This window comes from Cervus elaphus, chromosome 33 (assembly GCF_910594005.1).
Source record: "Cervus elaphus chromosome 33, mCerEla1.1, whole genome shotgun sequence".
Taxonomy (NCBI): domain Eukaryota; kingdom Metazoa; phylum Chordata; class Mammalia; order Artiodactyla; family Cervidae; genus Cervus; species Cervus elaphus.
The window spans coordinates 22848157-22868282 of NC_057847.1; the positions used below are offsets into that span (position 1 = coordinate 22848157).

A 20126-nucleotide genomic window follows, 5' to 3' on the forward strand; every position below is an offset into this window, starting at 1 on the left:
GTCAGAACTTGATTCTCTGGACGTGAGGAATGTGGGGGCAGGAGGCTTGAAGGACACACTTGACTTCTGAGTTGGTCTCTTAGTTCACCAGCACAGACCTTAGGCATGTATTCCATAACTCTCCACAGAGAAATCCTTAAAAAGGAGTATACTACTTTTCAACAGGATAGCTGGTTATCAACACCATCATGGATGGCTCTCTGATGGAAAAACATTTTGGAGGCTTCGCATGTCAGAAAATGTGTTCAGAGGCTGATGATATTTTTCTTTTAGGAATATAATCTTTTAACCATATATTCAAAGACCTTTCCCATCCAATTTATTATTTTCATAGCTGTATTACAGAAATGAAAACAAGCATAGATAGGATATATGTGACTATGAAGGGTACCAGTCTTGGAAGAAAGAAATGATACCATGAATCATTGCCTATTGGAACTAAGAGCAGTGAAAAAAATGCTCAAATGAACTGATTTAGGTAGCAGCCCCAGCAGTGCATTCCACAGCACACTCTAACTGCAGGGAATGAATATTTCAATGGCAGTACACAAAGTTGTGTGTTCTCTGCTAATTCCTTTTTGTAAAGTTATTGTGTTCTGCCTAATAAATTAGTTTGGATAATAACATCATAAACCTTAAAATAGAAATCATTTGATCAAAAGCAAAATATACCAAGGAAATACATTACCATCTAAAATATTAATAGAGCTAGAACTATTGGGGAAAAAAAAGATTAAGCTCTCAATGAGGTTCAATTTCTCACCATCTGAGCATAAATATTCTCAAGTGCTGATTCAGCACACAGTCTTTTCCAAAAGTCTTAAAAGATTGAACAGATGCTCCTAAAGGTCAGCAAACTTCATTACAAATTGACACTAATTCTTTCTTTTCTCCCCTGTTTTCGGGGTGGAGGGGTAAGAGGCAAGAGGTGGTGAAAGGACGATCAGTTCTATCATTATCAATGGACACACAGGACCAAAAAAATCAAGCTGGCCTCCAGAGGAAGCCAGGAAATCGAGCCTCTCCATCTTCCACCCAGCATAAAAACGGTCTAAAATAAATGGGAGACAGAAATAACAACTTGGAAAATGATTTTGCTGAATGTCTTCCTTTCTCAAGATGTCTGACCACAGCTATGCTTGAAATACTCATAGATGAACAATATTTGCCCAAAAGATGTGGTTATTTTTACAAGGCAAATAAGAAACAATCATTTCCAATTATTTTTAAAAAGAAATACCAAATAGAATATACATGGGATTTGATCACCTCAATTTTGACAGGCAGAAAGATAAGCATGTTAGGAACCAAACGTCATGCTTTTAGCTCCTATACATTTTGCCCAAATGAAATTCCTATGTGGTAAATATGCCTCCCTTTATGCAGTAAAATCCACCCTGAGTCCAACACCATTTTCCTAAAGTCTAATTCCTTTCAACAAGGCACTAAATCTTTTTATTGCAACCACCAAATGTTTTCTTATTGCTAGAAATGGTACAATACACTAACTTTTTGATACATGCCCCAGCTTTCCAAGGTTCTGTTGGAAAGAAAGTGATCCTTTATGACATTTTGTAATATCCCACCCCATTTATTACTTTCCAGAATTTCTATCATTAATTAAAGGGCCTTCTTTCACCATCCCCTGCCACCACCACCCCCCAAAAAACCTAATCTATTTCCCAATTGCCTATCATAGACTAAATAAAAGTCGGTCTATCACAGCAGCAGGCATGGTCATGCCAATTTCACAGTGTGATTTGTGCACTCATTTCATTTTGAAAATGACCCTGCCCTCCATCTGTCTAAGCCAAATGTCCTGCTTTTTTCAAGCCAGGCCTCAGGAGCAGCAGCACATGAAATAAGGAAGAAGACAGAATGGCCTTCCTCCTGCCCACTTTAGCAGCCACACTCACAGACAGGGGAAGCAGCACAAAGAGGGGAACCTCAACTGATGCCTGTAGGGATGGGAGAAATCCAGGGGAGAGCAGAGGCCTTCTATTTTGGTTCCATTCCCAAGAGGCCATTTGAAGGTGAATGCTTTCATGATGCAATACAACCCTGAAAATTGGACTGATAGACTAAAGATACAAAACACAATTTCCCATTTCCATGTTCTGTCTTGTTACCTTGATTTATAATAGCATCTTACCCAAAGTATCAGGTCATACATAAGTATTTTAAAAGACTGAGCCTTTTGGATAATTTTTTTTCTCCAAGAGCTAAGTATCAATCAAGCAGGCATGAAGGAGAAGGCATCCTATTCCTTTACTACTGAGCAGCACTAGACAGCATCCCTCAAACCATGTACCTCTTTGGGCTGAAGACCGGAAAGGATTTCAGCAGAGATTGGGTTGGAAGAAGTCTCGGAGTCAGGTTACTGAGTTATGACCAAAGAAAGTCTTTCTCAGCAGCTTTCTCTGGGCATCCTGGGTGGCCCACTCAAACCCACTGGAAGGAGTGCAGTGTGTCTTTTACTTGGTATTCACGCAGTGGACAGTACCTTGTCCAGTTTCATGCTTTAGTAGAACACAACTCTGGCAAACTTTGCAGCAAGGGAGAGGAATGGATGAGAATATGAAGTCAATTTCTTGATAGCATATCATTCAGATGTCCTACTGAAGTCTCTTCTTAGCTATAATAGATGATTAGGAAATTCACCACCTCTCACTTATCATCTCCTTAACATCTGCTCACAGCTGCAACTCAGGGAAGAAAGCTCAAAGTCTACCAGCTAAAGTTGCTTGCTTGTTTTAATAGAAAAAATAACAACCAAGAAAGCAAGACACTGTATTCCCTCAAAGCTGGGCCCTTATGTGATACATGTGTGCGTGCTCGGTCGCTTCAGTCTGGCCTACTCATTGCGATCCTATGGACTGTAGTGTGCCAGGCTCCTCTGTCCATGGGACTCTCCAGGCAAGAATACTGGAGTGGGTTACCACTTCCTTCTCCAAGAGATCTTCCCAACCCAGGGATTGAACCTGCATCTCTTATGTTGCCTGCATTGTCAGCTGAGTTCTTTACCATTAGCGCCACTTGGGAAGCCCCATACTGAGCACTATTAAATTCCAAAGAATTTATACACAAATAGACCTTAAGGTAGTAACACAGAATCTAGGGCATCTATTCCAAATACATAAGAAAGGAACAAAAGAAAATCCAGCCACAGATTCAGTAGGTTGGAAAGTTAAAAGAGGTAACGGTGCACAGAAAAGGGAAAACTTGGAATGTGCTTCCTCCTCGCCTCCACCCTTCTTGGAAAACAGGAGGTTGTAGATTTCTGCAAGGTTTTTCCACTTCGTGGTGAAATCTGGAGAGTCAAGGCAGACCACAGAGCCAAGTTTAAACGCTAAAATGAACTCGGTAATATTTGTAGTTACGGAAAAACGGGGAGAGCGGGAGGGGTAGTGGGAGCAGGAGCTGAGGCTCTTGAAACTAAAGCCAAACCTAAGTATCACATAAACTCCAAGCACTCTTTCCTGCTATCAACCTCTGAAACGACAAAACAAGAACTCCTGATCGCTGCACTATTTTGTTCTTAGAAAGTGCGCCCACGGGACGACCCAAAGACAGAAAGTCCACTGTAATTCGGGGAGAATACCAAACTGACATTCCTTTTTCCATTCCCGTTTCATTCACCAAAACAATGTGAAACAACACCATGTATATGCACTGCACAGTGTCTAAAGGATCAAAAACGGAAGGGACTTCGAACCGTAAACCTTCCACCTCCGCGCCAGAGACACAACAGGCAGTCAACAATCCTCATTTACCACAGAACGGAGGGTGACCACGACCTCATCTCCCCTCACCCCAGGGTCCGCCCCGAGGGGACTACGCCTCCCAGGATGCAGCGGGGCTACGTCCGCTGGCGGCGCGAACCGGTGCATGCCGGGAAGTAGAGTTTCCGTCTTCGAACTGCCAGGAGGTCTTTCCTCTCGCGTCTAACGCCGCTCACACTCTGGAGTCTTCAGGCACCAGGCCAATAATTGAGATACACACATTAATGACTCTTTCCAATCTCAGGTTGATCGTTCCGCTGCAAAATACTTTAGAAGCAACCCCCCCACCCCCAAAGCCCATTAAAAACACCAACCTTCTTCGCAGCCTTCCGTTTCCGGTTGTCTTGTTGCCCTGGTAACGAGCGTAAGCAACCTCGGAGGCGGTTATGGCGGGCCTGGGAGGTTCGCAGATCCCCGACGGAGAATTCACCGCGGTTGTGTACCGGCTCATCCGGGATGCCCGGTACGCCGAGGCCGTGCAGCTGCTGGGCGGAGAGCTCCAGCGGAGCCCGAGAAGCCGCGCCGGGCTGTCGCTGCTGGGCTACTGCTACTACCGCCTACAGGAGTTCGCGCAGGCGGCCGAATGCTATGAGCAGCTGGGCCAGCTGCACCCGGAGCTGGAGCAGTACCGCCTGTACCAGGCCCAGGCCCTGTACAAGGCCTGCCTCTACCCAGAGGCCACCCGCGTGTCCTTCCTCCTCCTGGACAACCCCGCCTACCACAACCGGGTCCTCCGTCTCCAAGCCGCGATCAAGTACAGCGAGGCAGACCTGCCCGGGGCCAGGAGCCTGGTGGAGCAGCTGCTGAGTGAAGGAGAAGACAGCGGGGGCGAGAACGAGCTGGATGGCCAGGTCAATCTGGGTTGTTTGCTGTACAAGGAGGGACATTATGAAGCCGCGTGTTCCAAGTTCTCTGCGGCCCTGCAGGCTTCGGGCTACCGGCCTGATCTTTCCTACAACCTGGCTTTGGCCTATTACAGCAGCCGGCACTATGCCCCAGCTCTGAAGCATATCGCGGACATTATTGAGCGTGGCATCCGGCAGCACCCAGAGCTGGGTGTGGGCGTGACCACTGAGGGCATTGATGTTCGAAGTGTTGGCAACACCTTAGTCCTTCACCAGACTGCTCTGGTGGAAGCCTTCAACCTCAGGGCCGCCATAGAATACCAACTGAGAAACTATGAGGCGGCCCAGGAAGCCCTCACTGACATGCCACCAAGGGCAGAGGAAGAGTTAGACCCCGTGACCCTGCACAATCAGGCACTAATGAACATGGATGTCAGGCCCACAGAAGGGTTTGAAAAACTACAGTTTTTGCTCCAACAGAACCCCTTTCCCCCAGAGACCTTTGGCAACCTGTTGCTGCTCTATTGTGAATATGAGTATTTTGACCTGGCAGCAGATGTCCTGGCAGAGAATGCCCATTTGACTTACAAGTTCCTCACACCCTATCTCTATGACTTCTTGGATGCCATGGTCACTTGCCAGACAGCCCCTGAAGAGGCTTTCCTTAAGCTTGAGGGCCTAGCAGGGATGCTGACTGAACAGCTCCGGAAACTTACCATACAAGTGCAGGAAGCAAGACACAATAAAGATGATGAAGCTGTCAAAAAGGCAGTGAATGAATATGATGACACCCTTGAGAAGTACATTCCTGTGTTGATGGCCCAGGCCAAAATCTACTGGAACCTTGAAAATTACCCAATGGTGGAAAAACTCTTCCGCAAATCTGTGGAATTCTGTAATGACCACCATGTGTGGAAGCTGAATGTGGCTCATGTTCTGTTCATGCAGGAAAACAAATACAAAGAAGCCATAGGTTTTTATGAGCCCATAGTCAAGAAGCATTATGACAACATCCTGAATGTCAGTGCTGTTGTGCTGGCCAACCTGTGTGTTTCATATATTATGACAAGTCAAAATGAAGAAGCTGAGGAGTTGATGAGGAAGATTGGAAAGGAGGAAGATCAGCTCTCCTATGATGATCCAGATAAGAAAATGTACCATCTCTGCATTGTGAATTTGGTGATAGGGACGCTTTACTGTGCCAAAGGAAATTATGACTTTGGTATTTCCCGGGTTATCAAAAGCTTGGAACCTTATAATAAAAAACTAGGAACTGATACGTGGTATTATGCCAAAAGATGCTTCCTGTCATTATTAGAAAACATGTCAAAACACACCATCATGCTTCGTGACAGTGTCATTCAAGAATGTGTTCAGTTTTTAGAACACTGCGAACTTTATGGGAGGGACATACCTGCAGTTATTGAAGAAACCCTGGAAGAAGAAAGAACGCATATTGGAAAGAATACAGTCACATATGAATCCAGAGAGTTAAAAGCTTTGATTTATGATATTATAGGATGGAATATGTAGTAGTGTCTGATAGTGGCCTTATCATAATGGTTTTATATCTGTTTTTCACTCTTGCTTTTTATCTCCAGTTAGCTAGTGGCATATTTACATTTGTTACATGTTGGACTTTGTACAGTTCAAAATTATAATAAAAATAATTAGTATTTTTAAAAAATCTTCACAAAGTGAAATGTAAGAACATCTAGAAACATTTATGAAAATTCAGAACTGCCTGGGGACACTATTTCTATTAGAACTTGTTAGAACCCATGTTCCCTCTCTGTTACCATTTGTGCTTTGTATTTTGAGTGACCTGCATAAAGGTTATATTATCCAGGGACTTGGTACTAGTCCTATCAGGCCCAGAACTCTGTAGTTAATGTATAGGATTTCTAGGCTTTTAATAATCTCAGGGATTGTGTGTTCTAATTCATAGTTTGTAATGAATACATATTATATAGCATTAGGATGTTTTTCAGAGTTTTCAATATAAAATATAATGCTTTATGTAAACAAAATACCTTACATTATAAATGTTTTTTTGTTGCTGTTTTTTTTTTTTTAATGTGCAAGTCAGTGGGAGACCTTGTGCCCTTAACAAAATTATGGTGCTGTGGTTTAGAGACAATAAACAGTTGTCAAAGAATTTTACATAGTTTTCTTTTGTTCCACTTGTTAGTAATCTGAGTACATAAGCAACATATAGTGTTTTTCCTAACTCTGTTCTCCTTTATCTTTAACAGGAATAGCAGAGGTCCCATGAGAACTGGGTGCTTAACTTCCCACGTTTGTATTTGTAACTTAGGATATGTTAATGCTGGCGTTGTTTGTGTGTAGTAACCTCTCAGGAAAAGAAAAATCTAAGCTATTTCCATGACCCCACCAAACTTCTCTCCCACCTCCATCACAGATGAAAAGGTCAATTCTGAAACCTCCTCTGGTAGATTCATAATGCTGTGTTATGGCCACAACCCTTCCAATGAAAACCCCACTCATTCTGCTTAGGCATTTTTATTTTCTGAACCATACAAGAGCCTTACCTTGTTTCCCCACCCCTTTTCTTTCCATAAATCTGTCAACCCCAACTCTTGACCTGGCTTAGAGAAAAACAAAGTAGCTTGAATTATATGAAATTGCTGGTTTTGGAAGTTTTTAAACTATAAAACTAGCAATTTTTTATGGTCCAACCTAATAGTGTTCTACTGAAAGATAGTGAACCCTGCTGTGATGTTCAGTTCAGTCGCTCAGTCAAGTCCGACTCTTTGTGACCCCATGATTGCAGCATGTTAAGGTTTCCCTGTCCTTCACTATCTCCCGGAGCTTGCTCAAACTCACATCCATTGACTCGATGATGCCCTCCAACCATCTCATCCTCTGTCGTCCTTCTCCTGTCTTCAATCTTTCCTAGCATCAGGGTCTTTTACAATGAGGCAGTTCTTCGCATCTGGTGGCCAAAGTATTGGAGTTTCAGCTTCAGCACCAGTCCTTCCAATGAATATTCAGGATTCATTTCCTTTAGGATGGACTGGTTTGATCTCCTTGCAGTCCAAAGGACTCTCAAGAGTCTTCTCTAACACCACAGTTCAAAAGCATCAATTCTTCGGCACTCAGCTTTCTTTATAGTTCAACACTCACATCCATACTGGAAAAACCATAGTTTGACAGACCTTTGTCAGCAAAGTAATGTCTCTGCTTTTTAATATGCTGTCTAGATTGGTCACAGCTTTTCTTTTAAGGAGCAAGTGTCTTTTAATTTCGTGGCTGCAGTCACCATCTGCAGTGATTTTGGAGCCCACCAAAATAAAGTCTCTCATTGTTTCCACCGTTTCCCCATCTATTTGCCATGAAGTGATGGGACTGGATGCCATGATCTTAGTTTTTTGAATGCTGGGTTGAGATGATGATTTTTTTTTTCCCTTCAAGGAGAAATCACTTAGCCACATAGGTACCCACACAGGGACCCACATAGGTTCTCAGCATAAATCCTCTGTAGCATGACCTTCTGGGTGCTCAAATTCTACTAGAGCTATCAGAAAATGGCTTATTATGAAGTCCAACGATTTTGAATTTATAGCAATTTTAATCTTAATTACATAAGCTGATACCATTTACCACTGATGTTTGAACCCACACTGGGAGGACAATCAGTGTTTAATGACCCCTTTAGTGCATCCCTTAGTGCAATTCCATCACTGGGAAATGTTCTTTAACAACCTCTGTGCTAAAAGTGTTGTTGCTTCATTGTGCAGTAGCTCTGTGCCCTCTCAATCTTCATAGCCCCTTAACATTTGGAAAGTAAATCAATTGAAATCTTATTTTTAACAGCCATGTTTTAAAAAAATAGGGTTTTTTTTTTCATATTTCCTCAACTTTTCTCTTAAAAAAAAAAAAAAGCAGAAAGTGTAAGTAATGTTAACCACCCAAAGTAAATGTTTTCCAGATTCCCTTTTGCAAATAGCTCAGTCTTTATTCAACCACACTTTATTTACCCAGGTGCTGTGTGTTTGTGGTTTGCATGTATGTGTAATTTAGCCTTTCAGAACATAAAAAGCTTTTCAGAACAGTTTTTAACCCCTTGCCACTAGGCAGTTGGGATTTCCTGGTTAGTAATGCATCAGGAAATCCTGACTGGTCCTACTACTGAGGGAAGGAATAAAGGTCAATTATGGCATTTGTCCCCTTCCTTACACAAGCTCTCCAGAGAGGTACCCACCAGAATTGATAGATCCTGTTGCTACCTGGCAACAGCCAAGCCTCCTGAATCAAGCCTACAAAACTGGCCAGCCCTCAGAGCCCTGGAGGAGACTGTGAAGATCTAACTTCCCAGGCACTTACTGTCCTCTAGTTTTAGGATATATTTATTTTAAACTCGCCTTCAAAGTACTCACCTCTGTTTATTGATTTCAGTAGGCAAATAACTTTATGATGACTCTATATTGCCATTTGAACAAAGGCATTCATCCCTAAAGCTTTTTTCTATGCTCTTAGAACTTCATGGACTCAGTGCTAAAAGCACTTTTCTCAACCAAAAAAAAAAAAAATTCCCTTTATTTCTTCAGTGTTTTACTCCTTTAAGATTTTTTCATAATTCCCGCACAGTATATTTTAAAGGACTACATCCATTATTTCATAGTCTCAGTCAACCCACCTCCTCACACATTCAGAATATAAGCATGTTGTACCCTAGTGGTTATTTCCATTTTCTCAGACATGAACAAAACCTTGCTCTGTGCAGAACCACCAACTAGACTCGTTTGATCAGTGACAACACGCCTACAAAAGGATTCACATTCCTATGACGGCCCCTCTTTGAATTTGGCCTTAGCTGTGGCCAAGATATTCGCATCAGTGTTATTTGTGAAGGTCAGGTGTGTAGTGGCTAACTCTGACCCACTGGTGAGCAGCAGACAACGGGGAACAGGGAAAACTGCCGTGATGTTTGGCAGAGAGCTCCGAGCACCGAGACGGCTGTAATCACAGACACTCCCCCCCCCCCCGCAGGGGTGACACAGGAACGTATAGGCATGGCCTCTAAGACCTCAGAGGAGCACCTCAGATGGAATCCTAGCAGAACTGTCAGAGGTTTGGCCTGAGGTTATTAGAACAAATTGTGTGTAGAAGGCTATGGGGTAGTTGCCCAGATAAATAAGCTTACAAGGAAAAGTGAGACAAGAAAGGGCAAAAGAAAAAAAAAATTTTTAAGAAAGGGCAAACGGCTTGGAGAAGCTTTATAGGAGTAACTTTTTGAGCCTTCTGCCATATAACTATAGCTCGCACTCATTTCCACACTGGCATTTGGAGGGTTAGCAGTGCTCGAAGTCTAACCTAGGTAAGCGGTGTATGGCTGTCTGCACTACCTGATTTTAAAAAGATAACATCACCAAAGACAAATCTTCCATTTCTAGTGAATAGCAGCATTTTTAAATACAACCTTTTGTCTTAGGTTCTTTTTTTTTTAATGACTACCAGCGATCTGGAAACATCTGGGAGATTGTGCTTTCCTGAAAGTGCCTTCTCCCACACTGAGCAGCTTCCTAGCAATGGTGTAACTTGCAGCTCACTACCCACCATTCACTAACTGCCTCTCATTCCGTGTTGATCTACAGCCAGGACTAATGTGACATTTGGAGCTTTTGTTTTCATTTACTGGGCTATACCCTTAGTATTAGTCAAACAACACATTTTGTAACTCTGGGTTCTTGGTTGTCCAACCACATAATCACCATGGCTATAGCCACCAGATTCTAAATTTATACCTTCCTTCTAACTGTAAAATATATGCAACTTTTTGAGTTCCTTAATGTTGCTCAAATCCTTCAGCAGCAACCTTAATTCTTAAATTAGGAGTTTTAAGGAACTGTGAATTTCCCAAGAACCTAGATTGGTTTTAGATCATAAAAAAACATTTCTTTAATCTTAGTTTTCAATTTCTAGTCTCCCTATAGGAAAATATATAACTTACGGTAACAGGTTATTCTTACATTTTTAAGTACAGCTCAAAGGAATACAATATAAAAATTATAAAAATGCAAATTTATTAAATTCCTCAAACACAGCACTTCCTTTTATGAGTCTCATATTAAACCTATAAAGGCATCATCACAGGACCTTGTGGATTAAACATTTACAGAGCATGACAGCACCTGGGACAAAAGGCTTCCTGGTATTTCTATGGCACGTAGTCATGAAGATAGCAGTCTTTCCTCTCTACTTAGGAGACTCTGTTTCCTTACTTGTGGTCTTCAGTGGAAGGCAATGACTAATAATCTACTTTAAAAGGCGGAAATTCTGTATACATCTGACTTCTGACTGACTACAGGGCACAAACAGCCTCGAGCAGTGAAGAAGCCAGCAGAGGCACTTGATTTTGTCAGACCTGGCTCCATCTTCTGGCAATGCCACTTCCTGGCTACTAACAGTGGGTGTCAGTCATCGTCACTAAACCTCAGTTGGGCTCCTCAGGTGGCACAGTAGTGAAGTATCCACCTGCCAATGCAGGAAATGCAGGTTTGATCCCTTGGAGAAGCAAACGGCAGAACACTCCATTATTCTTGCCTGAAAATTCCATGGACAGAGGAGCCTAACGGGCTAGTCCATGGAGTCGCAAAGAGTCAGACATGACTGAGCGACTGAGCAAACCTCAATTATTTCACTGGTAAAAGGGGGACAATACCACCCACTTTACAGGGCTGTTGTGATTACAATCAGAACTTCTTGTCTAGGGTTAAGTGCCCAGCAGTGTCTGGCTAATAGGGGGAAATTAGAAAGTTATTAATGCAATAATCAATTCTAGGGTAGTGCATCCTAAGTCGCTTTAGTCACGTCTGACTCTTTGTCACTATGGACCATAGTAGTCCATCAGGCTCTCCTGTCCATGGGATTCTCCAGGCAAGAATACTGGAATGGGTTGCCATGCCCTCCGTCAGGGGATCTTCCCGACCCAGGGATTGAACTCATGTCTTTTATGTCTCCTGCACAGATAGGCGGGTTCTTCACCACTAAAGACATCTAGTGTTAGGCAAAAATACAGAGACTCAATTAGAATCTGGAGAAGGCAATGGCACCCCATTGCAGTACTCTTACCTGGAAAATCCCATGGACGGAGGAGCCTGGTAGGCTGCAGTCCATGGGGTCGCGAAGAGTCGGACACGACTGAGCGACTTCACTTTCACTTTTCAGTTTCATGCATTGGAGAAGGAAATGGCAACCCACTCCAGTGTTCTTGCCTGGAGAACCCCAGGGATGGGGGAGCCTGGTGAGCTGCCGTCTATGGGGGTGCACAGAGTCGAACATGACTGAAGCAACTTAGCAGCAGCAGCAATTAGAATCACTCAGACTCAGTCAGAAGGGACATCAGAGATTTTTATTTTACAAAAGATATTAGGCCCAAATAGGAAAAGTGACTTGTGGTTGGCAGATAAAAATTGAGCATCCACATAATTTCCAGACTAGAACACTTTCCACCGTGTTCTTAAACTTAGAACTCTAACTTCTCCTAAGTTATTTTATAGCTTATAGCGACACATTTCAGTCATTTAAAAAAAATTATCTTTTCAGCTCTAATGTGGGCACAATACGGTACAAAGGATGTAGTAGAACTTAGCAAGAATGGATTTAGAGGTTTCCATCAGGCAATACTACACCCAATCAACAGACATCAGAAAATGCAGCACAAGTTGACTTTACAAGTATATTGAAAAAGAAAGAGGCCCCTGAGGGCAAACACAGGCAAAAGTAAATGTGATAGCAGTTAAGATCCCATTTGTTTTTCTGATAGGGTAGCACAGGAAACTGGAGCAGTATGGTTTATCAAAGGATTTCAGTCTGGCACCTGGTTAAATCAAGTAGATGTAATTGCATGTTTAGTGTCTGTCTGGCGTAAGCGTTGATTCATTGAAAGAAAGCCTATTTGTTGACAAAATGCAAAAATAGAGGTGAACAATAAATAGCATGCTAAGTGGAAATGCTTAGTGCCCTGACCCTTGAATGCTCTTTCCTGGATGTGTTATTGGGCAGGCCCTGGCTGTGAGTTCCAGAGACCTGCCATTACTTGGATAAGAATCCAGAACTGTACATGTCTGGATTCTATTGCTGTCCCAAAGCTGGATGGGGCAAACAATATTCCTTGTAAGAGCCAAGAATCTAAAATTTTGAAAAATCTGCAACTAAATAGAGTAAGACACAAATTTTAGTAAGAATAAATATAAGTAATGAGGCTTTATATATATATATATATATATATATATATATATATATATATATATATATATATTTTTTTTTTAATCAGCCTCCATGGAGATGTGGCGAAAATGGAACATGCAGAAAAGACAAACTGTTCAATTCAAGGTCAGTGTGAGGTGCCAGTGCAAGGTCCAGCAAAGATGCATGAGTGACTAAAAAATATTGGAACAAGGAATGAGGAAATCATTGGAACTATTCTGGAACATGTAGGCCCTGACAACTCATTTTAAGAACATCAAGTAGGCATATATGGAGACAGATGAGGATGGTGAAGGGTCTAGAAGTGACAGGAGCAACAGCTGATTGGAAAAATCTAGGGGAACATGAGCTGTCTTTAAATATCTGAAGAGCTGCCCTGCAACAGAGCAACGGCACAGTCTTTATGACTAGATGAGACAGAAGTCACATTAATGGACAGGACACAGATTTTGGTCTAACAGGCAAAAACCTATGAATTCTGGAAGATTTCAGAAACGGGGAAAAGGCTTGCTAGAAAGGCAATAAATTCCCATGTGGTCACAGCAAATGTTCAGGAGGACTAGGTTATCTGTTTGTGGCCTGGGGGGATGGAAAGATTCGGTAGCAATTATATTTGACCAAAAGTAAGATGAGATGATTTCTAAGGTTCATTCAGACTGAGCCTTATGAGCCAAGTAGAAAACTGCTTTAACTAACTATAACTAACTTATTATATAGGGCTATAATCTTGAAATGTATCGAGTAAGACTGGGTTTAACAGGTTCAATCCCTAGTTATTTCAGAGTCCACACAGCTCCAACCTTCCCTCCAGTGGGGGAACCACAGGCAGGGCCAAATCAGCATCTGCTCACTGGTCATTCACTCCTGGAGAAGACTGCTTACAGGAAGAGACTGTGTCGTTATTCTCTTGAGGATAGCATGAAGCTGTCAACAAAGATTAAATGAAATCAACAAGAACAAAGCAACAATTTCTGTAACAATGCGTGGTTTGGGTATTGTTTTATTATTTTTTCCCCAGCACATCTTAAAAATCACACATGGGCATTTACTTATAGAACAGTACAGTCTAGGAAAAGCAGTAAAAGGAGAATCCAAACATGCACTGGAAGTACAGTACACAGACTGTGTGTTGAGCCCTTTGGAAAACAGTATGGCTCAGTCTGAACTGACAGAGCTACGCTGGAATCCCTAAGCAATTTTCCTTCCCACTACATACCCACTTTGAAGACTATTAGTGTGAAGAACGGTTTGTATGCATTAGTTACAGCAGTATAATGGCTTACACACAAGTGCTCACCCACGTGTAGTTCCCAAAAGGTGACTACAGTCCTGGCAGGAAAGATGCACTGCCTTGGAGGAAGACTCGGGATAAGATATTATTCAAGTCAAGTTGTCTCAGAGCCAAAGTATTTCACAGGCTTAGCAAAAAAAGGACAAAAATGAAGGAACATGACCTACACATATTTCTCATAAGATTTATCATTGTTCAGAAACAGAAATATTTATTACTCTGAAGGCACCATCACACAAAAAACGACTGACGCACAACATAAGGAGTACGAACCCCACCCCCTCCCCGACTCCAGGCTCTGCTCCTCAGGAAGCTGTGTGAGCAAACAGCTAAGATGTGCAGTGGGTGTCTTCATGACACAGTGAGTATGCCACGTCCGCCGAGCCACATCTTAGGGCTACTAAGCTGCGACAGTAGGAGTGAAAATGCAAGAAAGTACATGTAAGTTCCACTGACTGAATAGGTGTACGTAAGAGTACAGGTCTACCACACGATTAGTTCAATAGGCAAGAACACGTGATTGAAACCAACACTGTGGAAGGATCTTCCATGTTTCTACACACAACTACTTAATTCCTGATGTGTTCTCGAAGAGGAATCGCTTTGAACTGCTACACAAGCTCTGTCTTTAAAGACTTATCCTCTCCCACTCATTTTAAATAATGGCTATTTCATGGGAGGGGAAAAAAAAAATCCCAACAAGGCACTGTATGCTTTGGGGGAATATTCTTTAAATAGCTCAAAAAATAATTATTTATAGAAACTGTATACCAGCACAAGTGTTTCATGTCCTTTTTGATATGTGAACAAGACTGCTTTAGTGGTTAAACAACACGTTTCATCATAGGGTGCTCACAAAAAACACTACCAACAATAAGATGCCTTAAAAACATGTACATATACTACTTAGAAACCCACACTAAAACATTTGTTTCCTTTCTCTCTCTCTCTCTCTCTCTCATTTGGAAGTTCAGACTATTTGAAAAATGTTCTTAATGATACTTAATGTATTATCTTGTTCCTTGTGGGGAAGAAAAAGTATAAAGTAAACTCCTTAGGGAAGCAAAACAAAATCTTTTCATGCTCACAGAATTAAAGTTACTTAATTCTGTGATGGTTCTTTGGCTTCAGTGGTCCTTACTCACGTTTCTTAAGGAATTGTTGTGGTTAGAAGAGCACAAAAGTGCTCATTCTTTGAGGATCTTCCAAAGTTCAAATGGGAATGCTTCAGGTTCACAGGAAACTAAACACCTCCTAGGAATATAACATTGATTTAAAATAATTAGAGAGTAATTAAACCTAGCTAACAATATACTCAGCTATAAATCCAAAAAGATTTAGTTATATTTAGGTTGTACTTGATTATGCTTCATTAATAAAATCACAAAAATTTTGTTTTCAAATTAGTGGAAATATGAAGATGAAGAACTAAAATTGAAAGACAAACCCAGATGCAAACAGAAGAACAAACACCTTCATACTCCCCTTGAAGAAAAAAATCTCTTAGACCCAGGTCCATTTTATTAATAATATAAGTTTCTATAATCTGGTGACATTACAGGTAGCTTTTACAGTTAAATTTCATACTAAAGACAAACAGTTGGCTTAGGGAGAAGAAAGCTGAGTAACTTACATACTTTATGTCACACACTGTATTTCAATAGTTTAAAACAACCTTTTACACCTCCTGGATTTCAGCATCAATGTATATGAAATTAGTAAGGATTGAACACATATATTGACAGGTGGCTCATCTGGGAATGTGAAGACTTCAAGCTTCCAGAACTCGTTAAGCCAAAGGTGGTTCTGGATTCTTCAGTCCTAACCTGGCACTTCTTATTTTTGGCTTTTCACACACCATGAGCTAAACCCTAATTAAAATTAAAGTTGCTAAAGATTAGTTATTAAAGCTATCTTTATCTCCTGTCTCAGTGCTTCTTAAAATGTAGATATGCTTTCCACAGAATTCCACCTTGGTTGCTTCAAGCACCTGCATGTGCAGTTTATGCATCGATGCATAATAAATATTTGTGTCCTATGTTTACATAGAATAAATGCTCAACCAAACTCAGCCCATTGGAGCAGCTGAGGTTACAGGCTTCAGCTTGGGACCACAGGGCTTTTCTGATCAACTATAGTTAGGAAGTAGAAAATACAAAAGAATATGACAGCAGAAAAATCACTGGAGCCAACAGGCAAAAGTCATTTTCAAAAATGCAAGCTAGGACTTACTTAGCAGTTACTAAAGGGATATTCTGAAAGAGGTTTGCTTGTAACCACCTGCATCTAGTTTAATACACACACTGATAGAAGCTCATCATTCACTGCATTTTTGTTTTCCAAAATACATCAACACAGCTATGTATACCAGAAGGCTTCCAGCTTCATAATTAGCTTTTAGGTAAGAGTACTATTTAGGAAGAAAACTCCCAATTCCTCAACATAGGAAAGAATGTAATCCTTCTTTGTGGTAAAATGCTGGGCACAGTAAACATGTGGCTTTTGCAATTCTAACTAAAACTAAAAAAGCTCATGTTACTTAGTATAAGACTAATAAACTCACTTATACATTGTAAAGTGCACCAAACATTAAGGCAACCATTTCTCTAAGGGTCAATAAAGCTTGTTCATACTGAGTCCTTAGTATTCAACGCCATTTCTCACTAGCAGCAATTCCTATTCCCACTAAAATGCCAACTCAAATGTGACATCATCAAATAAAATATAGCTAATTTTAGAAAGACAAATCAATGTTATACAGTCCTGAAAACCAAATAGGCTACATAAATAAACTTATTCAAGCCTCACATAAGCAACATCCCTGGCTTTAACTTTTATGAAGCCATTTTCAGATATTTCAGAAACAGGAGGCAAGGTTTTAAGTGCTTCTGTGGGTATACAAGAAGTCAACTCTCTGCAGACACTAAGTATATGCTCAGGCACCTCTCAGTAGCAGGAGTGTGGAAGCAGGGAAGTGCTTTCTGATTTACTAAATCAGAACGAAACAGTACTGACAAGTGTTCATATGTTTCAAAATCATCCCTGTAGAAATGATTCAAACTGCAAAATGTAGTCGTCACTATAAAATCAAGGTTGGGGAGTCAGGCATGCATCGGAGAAGAAAAACAAAAGCATAAATCACTAATTTCCATAAGGTTCATGTAGAATAATGAACCAACAATTTCAGGTGTTACATTTCCTAATCCTGAGGTTGCTGAAACCTGAACTCCCTGGGAAAGAATGTTATAACAATCACGTGCAAAGGAATGGATCTGCTTATGAATCTATGTTTTATTGTAAAAATATTACTCAGAAACATGTATACACGTCAGTGAGATATTAGTACTGTATTAAATTTTACATTTTGATCACCAATTAGAGAAATTAGTTTCATGAATAGATGCATTTTATAAAGCTGAGATTCTTATAACCCTAGAAGCAAGTGTTAATTTCCTCATCAGGTATCCAACTATTTCAAATATCAAGGGCTTGAAGCAAAGATCTGCTGGAAATTTTCTAATTAAAAATAAATCACCAGTGAAGAGAGGCAGCATCTAATAAATAATTATTTTGTTTTTGTTAAACTAGTATTTCAATTTTATTTGCTTCAGATTTCAAGTTTATTAGTTTGAGGCCAATTTTGTTAAAAATTATTTATCATTTTGAAGTCTTAAAAATATTACTTTGTCAATTTTAGATTTTCACTTTTCTGGTTAAGGCTACATCAGATATAAAAGGTATCAAACTGCCCAAAAATACTTTGGAGCTGTTGCTACATAAACAGACAGTGTGTCCTTTTAAAGGATCGTCTGCATTTTGACTTACATTAGTTGATCAAATATTAATTTTAAAAAAATTATCAAAAGTTAGATATTGCATTAAGAAAAGAATCCATCTCAAAATGTGAATCATGAACCTTGACAGTGATTCAACGTAACTATTTAATATGCAGGTTTGAATGTAAAAATGTTTGCTATGTGTGGTTAATGTTCTATTATTTAAGAAATATGATATTTCAAACTTTTGATTATGGCATGTGTATTAATAACTACTGTTTTAAAAATTTAGGTTAAACCAGTAATTCAAAAAAGGCATTAAACCATTGTTAAAAACTAAATTGAAACTCTACTTTTATATGGAAATTTTTCATGTTGTTTGGGCTAATTTTTTTTACAAAAAGGCTTTTTCTCATTGAAACTATTGAGGTTTTCCCATTTCAGTAGCTGAATGATGACTGCGTTTCTTCAGCCAAGCAATTCTTTGAACTGGAGACATTCAATGTAAGGAGTCTTCCTTCTGGCAGCTTCTCCTGCATCTCAGCAACAAGAATGTGAAATGAGAAACATCGGTACTCTAAATTGAATAAAGGCATTTCTTTCATGGTAAACCTTTTCTTCACATACAATGAAAGAGACATCAGCTTTCCTTATAAAACATATAAAAAATGAATTAGGATATAACCATATGTTATCTCAGTGATACAAATTCAACTCATACCTCAGCAGAAACAGAAATATGGAGAACAAAAGATGTCCCCTGACAGAATAAATCATCCTAATGATTTAAGGTTTCATAACTGGATACTAATTTCAAAGAAAAATGTAGGCCACGCATCTTACAGAACTGGAGGAGTCCTAAGTAAGAGGTTGCCTATACTCTTTCACAGGTATTTTCCCTTAATGGCCTACTCACACTAGTAACGCACTCTTAAAAAAACATACATGTATATAACTCCTCAGTGGAATCCTTCCCTACATAGCTGCTTCTCAGAAACATTCTTTTAAAAAGCGGGCAGGCGAAACAATAGATGACACCAAAATCTGCCTTTGTTCCCCAAGAAGAAACATCAATACAAAACAGCTGGCAGCATCCTCCTCTGAAATAACAACTGGTAGCCAGCCTTGTGCTGCCTGACTGAAATTTGAAATGACAACCAGTTGGCTGTAAACTAATGCACCTACAATGAGAGAGATTTAGGAATACCATCTGTCAATCCATAGATGCAGAAACAAAACAAACTACAGAATGAAACAAACTTATTTTAAACCAACAAACAAATGCAGCTGAAATAAAGTCCATGATATATTTGATTACTGGTATAACCATAGTTAAAGACTTAAAAGTGACATTTTTCTTAGCAATAGTAATGGATTTATAAAAGGTTTCTGTTTCCAAAGATGTTATTGGGGTCCACATATTCCTTGACAGACTTCAGCATCCCAAAGCCGACATCAGAGATACTTTCCTTTAGCCACTGCTTCCGTAACTTGCCCACTGAAAAAACAAAATCAAAAATGCTTCAATATACACTACGATGGTGGAAACCAATCAATCTTGCGACCATGAATGAACAAACACTGTGTGATAAATGCTTTTATTCAAAAATGAGAAATGTTTTGCTTTATTTGATTTATTGAGCCCACCAGACTATCAAGCTCATTAAGCCCAATGTATTCCCAAGGGAAGCCCGTGCTCCACAGTGTCTCCTTTCTCTGCAGACTATAAAATGGAGATGGAGGAAGCCTGGACTGAGATTATGGCCCATTTTACAAATAACAAAATGAGGAAAACATGCATTTCAAAAGAACCCACCTCTGTCTGGTCTTTACCAAAACATGTCAAAGTTTCAGAGAAAATAAAATTAACTAAAGAAAACACACCCAGATGATTTTTTTGGGTATACTAGAGCAAAAATGACAAGATATACATATCCATAAAATAGTCTGAGAAGAACAAAATCTTTTTAAAAATTGAAAAAATCTGAACTTTGGGCTTAAGAAAAAAAATCTGGTTATGAAGCTTTCCATTTACATTTTCTTTCCATGTAACTTTACAATAAATTTGCATGTTCAAATAATGGTTATTTTTCTTCCTATTGTTTTTCCAGAATTAAGAGATTTTTTTAATCACTGAATAAATCAAATACCTAAACCATCTTAAATATAATTATCAGATTTTACATACTATATGTTTCCC

At 40.0% G+C, this 20126-nt stretch overlaps 2 protein-coding genes across 2 annotated transcripts in view; one reads left to right on the plus strand and one right to left on the minus strand.

Annotated features, from left to right (window-relative positions):
* The first annotated feature begins 4080 nt into the window (after nucleotides 1-4080).
* Nucleotides 4081-6785, plus strand: LOC122688680 (tetratricopeptide repeat protein 30B). Its single transcript, XM_043894856.1, has one exon. The coding sequence runs from the start codon at nucleotides 4169-4171 to the stop codon at nucleotides 6158-6160; it is 1992 nt and encodes a 663-aa protein (XP_043750791.1). The 5' UTR covers nucleotides 4081-4168; the 3' UTR covers nucleotides 6161-6785.
* Nucleotides 6786-13841: 7056 nt separating this feature from the next.
* The window catches only part of AGPS (alkylglycerone phosphate synthase), a 132235-nt gene continuing 125950 nt past the window's right edge, over nucleotides 13842-20126 (minus strand). Inside the window, exon 20 of the mRNA XM_043894854.1 lies at nucleotides 13842-19424. Within this exon, the coding sequence (XP_043750789.1) occupies nucleotides 19303-19424 (122 nt within the window). The 3' untranslated portion in view covers nucleotides 13842-19302. The remainder of the gene's footprint in view (nucleotides 19425-20126) is intronic.